Here is a 14,511-nt window from a genome sequence, read left to right on the forward strand (position 1 = left end):
GCCTGGATCTGAAGCCCCGGAGATCTGGGAGTGAACCCCCAATGCTTCTTATCACGGTGTGGTGGTGGGGGGGAGCCCCTCCGTGTTGCTGCTGTAAGTCCCCAGTGCGTTTCTGTTTTGCTTTTAACACTTGGGAAGCGTGGGACAAACTCCCAGTGTTGGCAAACCGTCTGTCGCCTGCAGTCTGGTTCCCACCCACACAGGCTGCTAAGAGGACTCTTGATTTCCTCAGTGCCAGGCATGTGGCTGCTTCCAGCCTGCACTGCCTCTGCCAGGAGCCACCCCGTCTTCTGGGTCCCCCGTTCATCCGAGGCCCCTGGTGCTGGCTACTTGTTTCTCCTCTGACCTTCTCTCGTAGTGACGCCTCTAACTTCCCCCATGTTTCTGACTGCAATGGTAGGTGTTTGCCAGAATCACGCCCTCCAGAAACTTCTTGAGTTAGATCTCTCTTCCCTGAGTCCTGTGCCGGATGGAGGTCTCATCTCCCTATAAGGATCTCACTTCTTTTTTAGTTTTGGCATCTTAATGAGTTCCGGAAGAGTCTTGTCTGGGGCCAGGGAGATGGAGGCACATGTCTGCAATCCCAGCGAATCAGGAGGCAGAGGTAGAAGAATCTCAGCCTGAGATTTTGCTCTGGCAAAAGCACAAGCAAGACCTTATCTGAAAAACTAAACTAAAATAAAAAGGGCTGGGGGTGTGGCTCCAGGGGCAGAGTGCTTGCCTAGCCTAGCAAGCATGAGTCCCCCAGTAGTATCCCCCCAATACAAGTCTAGTCATTTCACTTATAGTATTGTCAACATGCTTCATTACAGCCCTCGTATCCCTCCCTCCCTTCCTTCTTTCCTGTTCTTCCATGAATGTTTATTAGGCCCCAACAATGTGCCCGGCCCCATGACCAAGGTAGCTGATTTTTGCTCTAGTCCTAAGAGAGAAGAAAGGACGTCAACTCTCTGAGATACAAGTTCATGCTGTGAGCCTTTCTTCCAGAAGATTCCAGCAGCTTCCCTTAGCTTCTGCTCTACTGAGACAAAGCCCACCCAATCAGGGGGCCACAGTTGCTGTCTGCAAACATGTCCCTCCCCTTAGCTCAAGGCCAGTGCTCTACCACTAGATCCACAGCGCCACTTCCAGTTTTCTGGTGGTTAATTGGAGATAAGAGTCTCATGGATTTTCCTGCCTGGGCTGGCTTTGAACCATGGTCCTCAGATCTCAGCCTCCCGAGTAGCTGGGATTACAGGCATAAGCCACCAGCGCCTGTAGGCTGTTTCTTAACTGGATCCACTGGTGCCTGGCAAGTCCTGTCCTTTCTACCCCTTTTCCATCTCTCCTCCCCCTCTCTCCATCTCCCGCTTCAGCCTGTCTCCTGGATCACGTGACCTCGGCCTTTCTACCCTGCCTGCCTCTACCCATCTTCCACACTGCTAGACGTCCCTCTTTCTAAATTATACATCTGATGTCGCTTCTCTGATTAGAAATCAGCGAGTGCTCCCACCTCCTACAGGAGAAGCCCGAGTTGTTTGGCATCACATGAAACATCGCCCCCCCGGCTGAGTTTATCCACGCTCTCCCCCCTCAATCCAGTGCCTGCTAGGGAGGAGAACTCAGGGTTTGTTGGAAACTTATGCTCTGTCTGGATTTCTTGTGTTTCTTCCCGCATGGGGTCCTCATTTTTGATGCCTGTGTGCATGTATGTGGCTCTGCATGGAGCGATTTCTCCCCCAACACCCCCCACCCCTCCTAACTTGTCTCCCTTGGAACATTCTGGTCTCTTCTTCAGGAGGAAAGTTAAGAATTATCCCTAAAGGGAGGCACTGCAGCAACCTGAGCTACTGGCCTCTATCAGAACAGACACTGTGGTCTGATGTAATTATTTGGGGACCTCTCTGTGACATAGAAGGGGCGTGTGTGTGTGTGTGTGTGTGTGTGTGTGTGTGTGTGTGTGTGTTTAGCTTAGCTCGAGGCAGGCTCCAGGCTCTGTCCTTGATGCTATTAGAAGAGGACAGCTGAGCCCCAGAGGGACTCTGCTGGCATGAGGAGAGGGCATCTCCCTTGCCAATGCATGGACCTATGGGGAGTGCGGCTGGAGCCTCCTATTCCTTGGCCTCCCCAAGATGCACGTCTATGGCCATGAGTCCACGGGGCCTTGTGAGGGGAGTGACAAGGACACACAAGGCGAGAGGAGAGAGCAGACTGCGGGGCTGGGCAGTTTCCAGCACCCCACCGAGCCAGGTGCGGGCCCAGGTGTTCAGCTTCCGCAGATGTCCTTCAAGGAGGGAATGAGAGGCTCCAGGTCGGAACCAGGGATGGATGTGGTGCGACTGCAGCTCCAGATCCAATCTGCCCTCGAGCCCAGCTGTCCCCTGAAGCCTCTTGTTCCATGAGGTGCTATGTGCTCATCTATAGCAGGAGCTCCACACAGCCCATGAGTCCCAAGGGCCTCTCCGAACACACAGGCCCTGTGAATCCTTTGCCTCAGTTCGCCTCTAGTGCACATCCTGTTTTATTTTCTTGATGGTTCTCACACTCTGTGTGTGTGCACATGCATACATACATATGTATATACACACATATTGCACACACACACGTGCATATATTGTTTAAGTCCCGATGACTCTGTCTCTTGTCTGCATAGGTCAGGTCTGGTACCAGACAGATCTCTGGACCAAACAGATCGCACAGATGGGGCCCGCCAAATCTGTAGGGCTGAGGAGATGGTCAGCTGTGATCCAACATGTTCAGAAAAAAAGCCAGACACTGGTGATTCACACCTATAGTTCCAGCTACTCAGGAGGCTGAGATCCAAATGATCACCGTTTGAAGCTAGCCTGGGCAGAAAAGTCCTTTAGATTCCCATCTTCAAAACAACCAGCAAGAAGCTGGGCTGGAGGTGTGGCTTAGGTGGTAGAACACCAGCTTCAGGCAAGCCCAGCAAGTGCCAGGTGGCCTCAAGTTCAAGCCATAGTACTAACAAAACATAACAACAAAGTTCAGGAAAAGCTTACAATTGTACTGCAAGCTCACAGGCCACTTCTCATCATTCTCTCCCTATACAATCCAGCATTTCCATTGTTTTAGGTGTGTCATCTAGAGACGGTTTAAAGTATACCAGAGAAATCTGGGCACCAGTGGCTCACTTGTCATCCTAGCTACTCAGGAGGCTGAGATCTGAGGATTGGAGTCCGAGGCCAGCCTGGCAGGAAAATCCACTAAGACTCTTATTTCCCATTAACCACCAAAAAGCTAGAAGTGAAGCTGTGGCTCAAGTGGTAGAGTGCCACCTTTGAGCACAAAAGCTCAGGGACAGTGCTCATGAGCAGTGTTAGCACCCAAAATGAATATTTTAAAGAATATACACAATTATAAGCAAGTAGGATACAACTTGATATAAAGGCCTTGGGTGTGCAGATTTTGTGTTTATGGGGGCGTGGGCCAGGGACTGGCCAGGCCTTCTTTTTTTTTTTTTTTTTTTTGGCAGTCCTGGGCCTTGAACTCAGGGCCTGCCTGAGCACTGTCCCTGGCTTCTTTTTGCTCAAGGCTAGCACTCTACCACTTGAGCCACAGCGCCACTTCTGACCACTTTCTATATATGTGGTGCTGGGGAATCGAACCCAGGGCTTCATGTATATGAGGCAAGCACTCTTGCCACTAGGCCATATCCCCAGCCCTGGCCAGGCCTTCTGACTCAAGGCTTTCCATTCCTTTTATCGAGCTACTCCTCCCTCAGTGGGTCCAGGAGGCTGTCAGCATGGACCACGCCTCACGCACGGCTCAGAACTTCCTACGGCCACCACTAGGCTGCCATTTCCTACCCAGTGCTCGTGTGGCAAACCCTTCACTTTAGAATCTATAGTTCAAACTATCCCAAAACAAATAACAAAACCTGTCAGGCGGGGCTGGGGATATGGCCTAGTGGCAAGAGTGCTTGCCTCATATACATGAAGTCCTGGGTTCGATTCCCCAGCACCACATATACAGAAAATGGCCAGAAGTGGCACTGTGGCTCAAGTGGCAGAGTGCTAGCCTTGAGCAAAAAGAAGCCAGGGACAGTGCTCAGCCCCTGAGTCCAAGCCCCAGGACTGGCAAAAAACAAACAAAACCTGTCTGGCTCAGGAGGTGCTCAGGAGACTTGGCAAGCGTTGTGAGGAGGAGGTCAGATTCGGTAAGTCCATCCCCGGCCCTACCATAGTCTACCATGACATCCATCCATGCACAGGATGGGGGGAGGGGAGAGTGCTAGAAAGCAGCAGGACCTAGAGGAAAGCATCCGTGTAGAGCCTGGTATGTAGCAGGTGCTCAATAAATGCCAAAATCAAAGGCAAGCAAGTAATGACACAGGCCTCCTGGGTCCCATTCTAAAACAGTATATCTCTCCATCGCTGTGCCTTTTTATTCGGGATCAGCTCTAATCTATCTGCTTTGAAACAGTGGCACAAAGACGAACCACTGTCTGGAAAGACAACCAGCCAGAGCCTGTAGGTGGGTGTCATTTATCATGGAAGAGAGAATGTGAATACACTCCTAACTGCCTTCCTGTTAATGTAAGTCTTCTCTCCAGATCACCCACACAAGGCAAGAAACAGCATCTACCTTAGTATTTTCAAAGTATTTCTAAACCAACCATTAAGAAAACATATGAACCCTGTCAAAGCATATTAATTATTCTATCCCTCCCCTCCACCGCTCCTCCTAATTCATGTACTGCTTCAGGAACATGAAGAAAAGAAGAAGAAAAGGCTTAGATGATCTGATCCTTTCATTAAGGAAGAATAAATGGGTCGCCCCGGTCGGCTGGGAAGCTGTGGCTGTGTGCTGTGGTACCTTTATCCTATCTCATCACCATGGTGAGGCCTCCCCATAGCAGAACAAAGACAAAAGCGGAGCTCCCATGGCATCTGACCGAGGTCACTCTGAAAATCACTGACACACTAGCATTCAAGCTGGGGATCCTGGACCAAGGTCCTTTCCTGGGGATTTCCTGCCAGGAGACCGTGGCCAGCTGTTAGGCAATTACAGGTGCTAATGTTCCCCCGCCCCCCAACTCTCTCCACAATGTGTCACAGCTCCTGCATCTGCTACAACACCAGAGCGACCCTCACCTTTCCCCTACTGTTTATATTTAGACTGGGGAACTCAGCTCTGACTCACAATTAGAGGCCCCGCCTAGAAAGTTCTAGGGTGAAGGGCTAGCAGGGCAGGAAGGCGTTTCCTACTCCTGCACGTCCTCCATTCTAGACTTGCTCCACCTCATACGGCTGTGTGGCTCTGGGCAGGTTCCATGAACCAATGAGCCACAGCCTTTTGTTTTGTTTTTTATTTTTATGCTAGTCCTGGGACTTGAACTCAGGGCCTGGGTGCTGTCCCTGAGCTTCTTTTTCTCAAGGCTATCACGCTACCACTTGAGTCACAGCTCTACCTCCAGGTGTTTTTTTTTGGTCTTTTTGGTAGTTAATTGGAAATAAGAGTTTTATAGACTTTCTTGCCTGGGTTGGCTTTGAGCCACAATCTTCAGATCTCAGGCCTCCTGAGTAGCTAGGATTACAGGCGTGAGCCCTGGCCTTCTAATTTGCAAAGTGGGATAATGAGTCTGCTTTGCCAGTTGTTGGGGATGGCCATAACACACACACACACGCTACAAGGACAGCTTGTGTAAGGTGCAGAATAGGTCCCTGATATCTTTGCTGGATGTTGAAATTAAATAAAATGTCTTTGATCCCGTCACCTTCACGGTGGAGACAATTCATTATTCATATCATGTGAGTCACATGTGATTAGGCTGAAAAGTACAGAGTCATGTACTGAATCTGTCTAGGTCATGGGCGTTGTACGTTTTACTATTTACGTAATTTATTTTGCAGTGCTGAGGATGGAGCCCAGGGCCTCTCTCATGCTCAACAAGAGAGCTACCCCCGAGGGACACCATAGCCCGAAGCGGATGGACTAGTAGACAGTCTAGAACTTGGAGGGTCAGTTTTAGAGTGTTCCATGGTTGGCCAAATCTATGGATGTTCAAGTTCCATGGGCAGTGGCATGGAGTCTGCACGCAACCTGCACACACATTCCCCTATCCAGTGCCAGTGCTTGGTAACTACGTGTCATGTGTCTTGTATGTGCATGGTTAGTGTGGTCATGAACATAGCCAGTGCACCATTGGTGGAATCCAAGGATGCAGATACGAGGGCTGACTGTTTCCATTGGTCTTTGAAAATCACGTCCACGGTGGATGAGAACGTATCCGGAACAATCCACCAGTACATTTTCTACATCCAGGTGGACATTTAGGAGACCAACGAATCAAGGGTAGAAAGACAGAAGACTAAGAGGGGCCTGGGAAGTCATGGGGGGGGGCTCCTTTGCTCCCCTGTGCATTTTGGACCAAGTGCTCATCACCCTGGAGTCTCACGTGCCCGGACAGAGGCCTCCAGCCCGGCAGATGTAGAGATGGGAATGCTGGCAGTGACTAGAGACACATACTTGGTCACTGAAGGGCCCGACAGCTCCCTGCACAGGGGCCCCTCCTCTAGGGAATTCTGACAAGGACCAGAACCTTCCAGAAGAAGGCTACCACCATCCTCTGACAGGCTAGGGTAAGGGGCCCCCAAATGATACAGCTATCTTCAGGACCCCCTAAAGATATCAAAATCCTAGGGTGCTTAAGTTTCTTATGTAAGAGAGAATAGCAATTTCACACACACCCATTGTCCTGCACATATGAAATCATTTCTAGATCGCTTATGGTACCTAATGCAGTGTCAGTGCTATGAAGTACCGTATTATACTATATTAAGAAATTCTGTGCCAGTATTGAGACTTGAACTCAGGGACTCATGGTCTTGGTAGGCCTTTTCACTCGAGGTTGGTATTCTACCACTTGAGCCACACCTCCATTTCTGGCCTTTTGCTGGTTAATTGTGGGTAAGAATCCCATGATCTTTCCTGTCCAGGCTGGCTTTGAACCATGATCCTCAGATCTTAGCCCTCTGAGTAAATAGGATTACAGGTGTGAGCCACCAATGCCCCAGCTTATACTATATTGCGTAGGGACTCATGACAAGAACAGTTATCTATTCATGCTCAGGACAGACACGATTCCCCCTTCCCCCAAGGTCTTGGGTTGGATCCAAGAATGGAGACCCCCCCCCCATGCTGAGGGATCTGAATGCACATTGTACATGTGTATACTTTGAGGTATCTGGGTGTGCTCTGTGATTCTGTCACTTCACATCTGGGTCATGAGAAGGTATCAAGGGCCTTTCAAACTTCTAAAGCAAGACCTAGGTATGAGCGGTCATGATTCTTTCTGGGTAGGGGAGACCTGGGGATTTTCGCTAAGACAACAGAAGCTCACTCTCTGAGTATCGTCTATGCAGAGGTTTCCCATCCATGACTTGGTCCTGTGCTCACACTAGCCTCTGCTCTTAATATCTTTCACATTAATCTGGGGGGGAAACGAAGGCCCAGAGAGGTTAATTTGCCCACCTATGGTTGCACAGTGAATTGAACCATAGTGATGATATTTGGACATAGGTAATGGGACTCTGAAGCTCATGTTCTTCACCATTAAGCTAAGGGGTCTCCAGAAGCATGATGACAAACAGCACTTTGTGGGCAAACATTATGGAGACGTCTCTCTATTTCCCCACCCCCAGCAATCCAGGGTTGACTGCCCGCACAGGAGGTTGCAAGTAAAAAATGGAAGGAGTAGGGCTGGGGATATGGCCTAGTGTCAAGAGAGCTTGCCTCGTATACATGAGTCCCTGGGTTCAATTCCCCAGCACTACATATACAGAAAACGGCCAGAAGTGGCGCTGTGGCTCAAGTGGCAGAGTGCTAGCCTTGAGCAAAAGGAAGCCAGGGACAGTGCTCAGGCCCTGAGTTCAATGCCCAGGACTGGCCAAAAAAAAAAAAAAAATGGAAGGAGTAAGCGGTGGGCAATTCCTCCTCCCTCCCCCAGGAAGCATGGTGGCCAGAGGCTGGGCTTGGCCTATGTGCTGGGCACTCCCATCAAGAAACGATGCCACCAGTCGTTTCTGATGCTGTACAGACTGTGCCGACCACTCACTGAGGCTAGATGGTGACTGGCATAGAGTAGGTGCTCAAGAAATGGATGCTCCTCAAGTCTCTCTCTGAGACCGGCTGCTGTTCTTAGTGATCAGGTGTGCAGGATGGTAGCATAGTCAGAAACTGTCTAGACAGAAACCCAGAGGCAGTAAAGCCGATGGTTGGAAATCTGGGCCTAGAGGTCTGGACTGTCTGAATTCACACAGCGATCAATGACACTAGTCCAGTGACTTCAGCTAGTGGGGCCTCAGTTTCCTTATCTTTCAAGTGGGTTTGGGGGGAATATCAGATCTTAATTAAGCCATTCAAGCAGGGCTCAGCTTATGGCTCAGCATTTGATCAATGCTAGCCGTCATGGCTTTGATCAGCCCTGTGTGTTCTAGGGCTGAGGCAGCTCTGGGACTTGGTGGGTGGTATTTTAGTTCTTTCTTGTTTTTTTGGGGGGTGGTTTCATTTCCTTGTTAGACAACCATCAGGTCCTAGAAGGGCAAACCCCCTGAGCCCTGGCTGTGAAGGGGCTGGGGTGAGCTCCAGAAGGAGGGTCCCTGCTTTCTCATCAGGTGGGTGCAAGGGGATTTGACAATGACAACAGCAACGGCTATGGGGTGCACGCACCCCCACCCACCCCCAGGCACGCACAGGCACACCCATTGAGTTTTTGTGATTTGAGCCATGGAGGAATCACTTGATTGAGGTGGACAAAGTCAGCTCCATGCATGGGGCGCGCCCAGAGGGGGAGGGAGGGCTGAGGGGGGAGCCCCAGAGCATGAAGGAGGGCTGGGGGGGGGTGTGGAGCAGGAGGGAGGGCTGGGGCGAGACCCTGGATCAGGAGTACTGGTGGGGAACACCTAGCAGGAGGGAGGGCTTGGGGGATGGGGCGAGCAGGAGGGAGGGGTGAAGGGGACCCCGGAGCCGCAGGGAGGGGAGGGATAGGAGGAGCACTGGCAGGAGAGCCGTCAGCAGGGACCCGCTGGGGAGAAGGTAGATACCCCCCCCCATCCCCTGACACACGCCCAGGGCGCCTGCCCCTGGGAGCCCCACGCCTGGAGCCTTCACCCGGGGCGCCGCATCCTCGCACGGGGGCGGTGCCTGCGATCCACAGATCCATCGGTCAACCCGCGCGCGCGGGTGGATTTCCCGCCCCCCCCCCCCCCCACCGCCCGGCGCTGGCTGCGTCCGGGCTCCCCGCTCCCTCCCGGGCGCTGGGGTCCCCGATCCGATCCCGCTCCCGACCGCGCAAGCTGCGCCCCGCTCCGGCGCCCGCCCCAGGGTCCCCGGCCGCCCCCTCCCCGCTGCTCCCCGTGCCTCCCCACCCCCGGCCCCGGCCCCCGCCTACCTGAGCTGGCGCGGCTCGCAGTCCACGCCGGGCAGCAGCAGCCGCGCGGCCTGGCGGACGTCGTCGCTGTCCATGGAGAAGCTGCGGCGGTGGCCGGCGTGCGCCACGGCCACCCGGATCCACTCCATCAGCGGGGGCAGCACGAGGAAGGGCCTGCGGGGTGGGGGGGGGGGGAGGAGGAGGAAGAGGAGGATCGGTTCAGGGGGCCGCCGGGGACCCCGCCCGGAACCCCGCCCGGGCCCCGCGGACCCCGCCACGGAACCCTTCCCCCACCCCCTCCCCAGCGGGCCGGGGACCTTTGGAGACATCCCGACCCCTCCTCGGGCGGCGACCCCGGGGCCGGCTGTCTGGAACCCTTGGGCCTCGGTTTCCTCATCTGTACAACGGGAGGCCACTCTGGGGGTGCCGCCGAGTGACTGGCGCTGTCCCCCCCTTCGTGGTCATGTGAGCGCCAAGGAGATGGATGAGTCACTCCAAGGGCCCAGCGCAGGGTCTGGAGCAGCTCGGGAGACGCCCCGGGGAGCTCCTGGGGTCAGGGGCTGTCTCCCCCCTGCCTTGAGGGGATCCCAGCCCCTTTCCAGAGCCCTCCCTCCTCCCAGCCTTAGCTCTGCCCAAGGCAAGAAAGCCAAGCCCACCATCAGTCTCCCTTAAAGTTCAGCCATACAGCAAGCTGCCGGCAAACGCCCAGTTGGGGAGGGGGGGAGCCCCCTGGTGCGAACCCCTGAGCTGCGGAAAGCAAGGAGGTGCTGGCAGGGAGATTTAACTTGCTGCGGGCTTAGCTCTTACTTTCTAAGTCTATCTGTACACGTTCCTATTTCTTCTGGGATCACAAACCCTACTACCACTGGCCTGGCTGGGGTGTGGGGGTGGGGAGGCTTAAAGCATAAAAGACACCCAGGCCCCTGTCCTAGGACTCTGGTATAGGGTGGTAGGAGGTTTGAACAGACTTTTCCTGATGTTCAGTGCTGGTGGCTCAGCCCTGTAATCCTAGCTACTCTGAAGGCTGAGGTTTGAGGATTGAGGTTTAAAAGCCAGCCCAGGCAGGAAAGTCCCTGAAACGCTTATGTTCAATTAATCACCAAAAATGCCAAAAGTGGAGCTGTGGCTTACATAGCAGAGCACTAAACTTGGGGGGGGGGGGGGGAAGCAAGCAAGAAAGCAAACAAATAAACACACAAACGCAGGGACAGAACCCGGGCCCCAAGTCCGAGCCCCAGGACCAGCACAAAAACAGAACAAAATACTATTTATTCTTATGAACTGAATGAGCAACAAAATTACCCTGCCGCCTTGTTAAGATAGGTTGCTGGACCCCATCCCCTGAGCATTTCTGATTTGGGAGTGGACCCAGGAACTGGCTTTTTAAAGCTGTTCTGGACACCTGTGCTGCTGGGTTAGGGACATAGAATCTGAAGTCATTGTGGAAGGGCCTGAGAAAGAGGTGTGTGTGTGTGTGTGTGTGTGTGTGTGTGTGTCTGTATGTGTGTGTGTGTGTGGCAGGCGGATTCCCTGGCCCGTCTCCAGCGATGCGGACTGCGTAGCAACCAAGGGTACAAGTGCAATCGGCATCCCGTGTGGTTCAGAAGAGGTGGACCACACTTGGCACAATGTATTCTACAGACTACTCAAAAGGGTTTCCAGCCATTCAACAGGGCCTGAACTGCTAGGAGCAAGAGGCCAGGCAATGCAGTATGTTCTCTGTTCCTCTCGATTTCCCCCTTTCCATGGGGCTGACAGCCCAGCCAGGAGGCCATGGGGCAAAGAGGTACAGGAAGGCAGCCCATCTCCTTGAGGTAGGCAGATGCCGTGAACTTGCCACAAATTTTTGGTGTCAGATTCTTTGAGTCAGACCTACTTTATAGACAGCTGCCCATATACAACCACTGAGTTTTTCAAAACGTCCACCCCAGGAGAGCCCAGTCAAGCACTGAGGACCAACAAAGGGCTAGCTGAATCTGCCCATTTCACAGCCGGGAGAAGCGAGGTTTCCTGAGATGTAGGAGCCTGTCCTGGATCATGCAACGATACTGACAGTTAAATCAGACCTGTTTTTACCTATTTATTTTTAAACTTTTTTTTTTGGTACTGGGGGGGGGCGGTCCAACCCAGAATGTTGCACTTGCTAGGCAGGTGCTTTGCCACTGAGTTACACCCCAGTCCAGAAATTTAACCTGTGTGATAGATAGTCCATGTGCTGCAAACTTCATGTAATACCAAGGTTGTTTTCTCCTTTCCCAGCATGCACCCTGTGACCCAGCATGCCTCTGGCCAAACGCCCTTGATGGCATGGTACATTCACTCCTGGTTACACAGCTTCATTTCCTAAATGTAAAGCCGCCACACCTACCCCCAGCTCTGAAAAAACAAAACACCCCATTTAACCTTCAAACCGCAGTTCAAAACCCACATCATGCTCTAGATGTTTCTCTCTAGATGTTGCCTCTCAGGGATCCCTTCCACGTGGACCCTCCCTCCCCACTCTCCTCACCCTCCCCACCCCTCCACCTCCCGCTCTGCTGCCCCTGCAAGTCCTCTGTTGGGCCAGGGAGAGGGAGAGGGAGGGGCACAGGACCACTGGGCTGAGCGCACTGCCGGCCTCAGCTGCAAGACAGCAGCAGCTGGCAGGCTGTAGACGCTTCATAAATATTTGTTCATGAAATAAGGCGAAGATTTACCAAGTTCTTACTGGTAAAACTAATAACATCGAGTTTCTGGACCAGTGGACCTGTGGGACAGACTCGCAGCACCAGCCAGGGGCTGAGGCTGCCTCCCTCATTCTGCACCTCTCTCCATCACCCAGAGAGTCAGGCACTCAAAACACACACACACACACACACACACACACACACACACACACACACAGCGACTTGAAATTGAATTGGATTCTACTGTCTCAGGTGAGGCAGGACTGATTTCCGTTGTCACTGTCTCCATCACAGCTGGAAACCCGTAAACCCGTCCAGAGGACTCCCCCTCCCCCACCCCCACCCCACCCCACCCCCTCCTCAGGGGTTATTTGGCAGAGTTGGACCCCCCCTCCCCCTCCTGTCTTTCCTGCACTTCACTTGCTGGCCTTGAACACAGCTCACAGCTCTGGTCCCTGAAGGGCTATGTGTCTGTCACAGAGCTGTCCTTGGATTGCTGCTTTTGATGCTATGCATAGGCCCAGGGCACACAGCATGCCTGAGGAATAACTACCAAAGAGCAGCAAAGAGAGGCCCCGCTGCCTGCCCAAATCACGCTTTGACCAGTACTGCTGGCGGGTCTCAGCATAAGAAACCGTCAGCTTCCTCTGGATTTGTCTATGCACTTACCCGCTCCTTTCAACAGACCCTTATTTTTGTCACTCTGAACTCAATAGTTTATAAGCTCATAAATTCTTTGCCAGCCACTCATTTAAAAAAATCTTCTTATCTTGTCTGCTCAGAGAGGGGCAAATGGCATTGTGGTGCTTTTCTTTTCTTTCCCTCCCTTTCTCTTTTTTTTGAAGAGCTGGAGATGGGAAGAATTTTAGGGCCTTGGGTCAAAGAGAGGGTGGAGAATGCTTAGGAAAAACATACTGCCTTTTGGTTCTATACATATTTAAGAGAACAATATTCCATCCGCCCCACTCCCCAACTTTATTGTGAGTTGTCTGCAACAACGAGAACTGGCAGCAGCCTGAAAAGCCTATGGTCTGGTGAAGTTTTGTGAAGACCCTGATTTTACATTAAGGGCTCTGGTAGTGCTTGTAATACCAGTGACTCAGAAGGCTGAGATGCAGAAGATCATGACTCTAAGCAAGTCCAGGTAGAAGAGTCTGAGATTTTATCCCCTCCAAAAGGGCCAGCAAGAAACTAGGCTGGAGACATGGCTCAACTAGTAAAGCACCAACTGAGCAAGCTTGGGGCTTGAACTCAGGGCATGAACACTGCCTCTTAGCTTTTCCACTCAAGGCTAGCACTCTACCACTTGAGCCACAGCTCCACATCCAGCTTTTTGGTGGTTAATTGGAGGTAGAATCTCACACTTTCCTGCCTGAGCTGGCTTCGAGCTGGAATTCTCAGCTCTCAGTCTCCTGAGCAGCTAGGGTTACAGGCATGTTTCTAGAGCAGTGTTCTTGCAATCTCACTGGAGCTGTGGGTACCAAAGCCAGAAGGAAGGCAGAGGTGAGAGGTGGCTGTTACTATAGTAACAGCGCTCTGGTGAGAGGCGTGGCCAGGCGAGTAGGGGTGCGGTTCCCAAAGGAAAGGGAGGAGCCAAAGGGAACTTCCCTGGTTTCAAACCTGAGTGTGCATATAATGCTTCTGGGATTTTGTGAGAAAGCAGATTCCAGTTCAGTGGACTTGGGGCAGCCCAGGATTCTACGCTTGTAATCACGGGCTGCTGGTCTGAGGACCACATTGGTCTCAAGCCAGAAAGCAAAGAAGGTGGGTTGTGACCTGATGTTTAAGGTTTTTGGAGAAGGATGGTGGCCCCTGGGAGCTTTGAGAGGGGCTGAGGTAGATAGAGGTGGAGGGTGGCTACTCAGATTGGCCCAGCCTATTTCCCAAGCATGTGTGTTGCTGCAAGGATCTGCCCGCCTCAGCCTTTCTCCACCCGTGAATGTATTGAGTTCTTGATGGCTTAGCATCATCCCGGAAATACAAACTTAAAAACAATACCCCTTGGGACGGTTCATTTTGTGTGTCCTCTCTCAGTTACGGCCCCAGGTATTTGGTCAAGCATTCATCAGCAGGTCTTGGGGAGAAGATTTTTGCATGAGATTTGGCACTGGAATCGGCAGGATGTTGAGTGAGGCAGGCTGCCCTGCCTGCTACAAAGAGCTGGAGAGCAGAGGGACCACCTCTGAGTTCTCTTGGCCTCACTCAGCACAACATCGACTCCTCCTTGGATCTCCAGAGTTAATCTGTCTCGTTTTCTCTCATGCATGCCCCCCCCCCCCCCGCAACATTCACAGTCAGGTTTTTACAGAGCCAGAGCTCAGTGTACCATCTTTCTACATATTGATTTGACAATCAATCTATGTATCAGTGGACCCACCCATCCATCCATTCACCCATTGACTTATCTGTTTGTCTATCCATCGGTATGTACCTGTCTCTCCACATATCTATTGTTCTTTTTGCTTTTTTCCA

At 52.3% G+C, this 14,511-nt stretch overlaps 1 protein-coding gene across 1 annotated transcript in view; it reads right to left on the reverse strand.

The window, feature by feature from the left end:
- Positions 1 to 14,511, reverse strand: part of Abtb3 (ankyrin repeat and BTB domain containing 3) — a 197,753-nt gene that overhangs the window by 37,336 nt on the left and 145,906 nt on the right. The window contains exon 4 of the mRNA XM_048356479.1: positions 9,395 to 9,547. Within this exon, the coding sequence (XP_048212436.1) occupies positions 9,395 to 9,547 (153 nt within the window). The remainder of the gene's footprint in view (positions 1 to 9,394; positions 9,548 to 14,511) is intronic.

The sequence above is a fragment of the Perognathus longimembris genome, chromosome 1 (genome assembly GCF_023159225.1).
Source record: "Perognathus longimembris pacificus isolate PPM17 chromosome 1, ASM2315922v1, whole genome shotgun sequence".
NCBI classification, from domain to species: domain Eukaryota; kingdom Metazoa; phylum Chordata; class Mammalia; order Rodentia; family Heteromyidae; genus Perognathus; species Perognathus longimembris.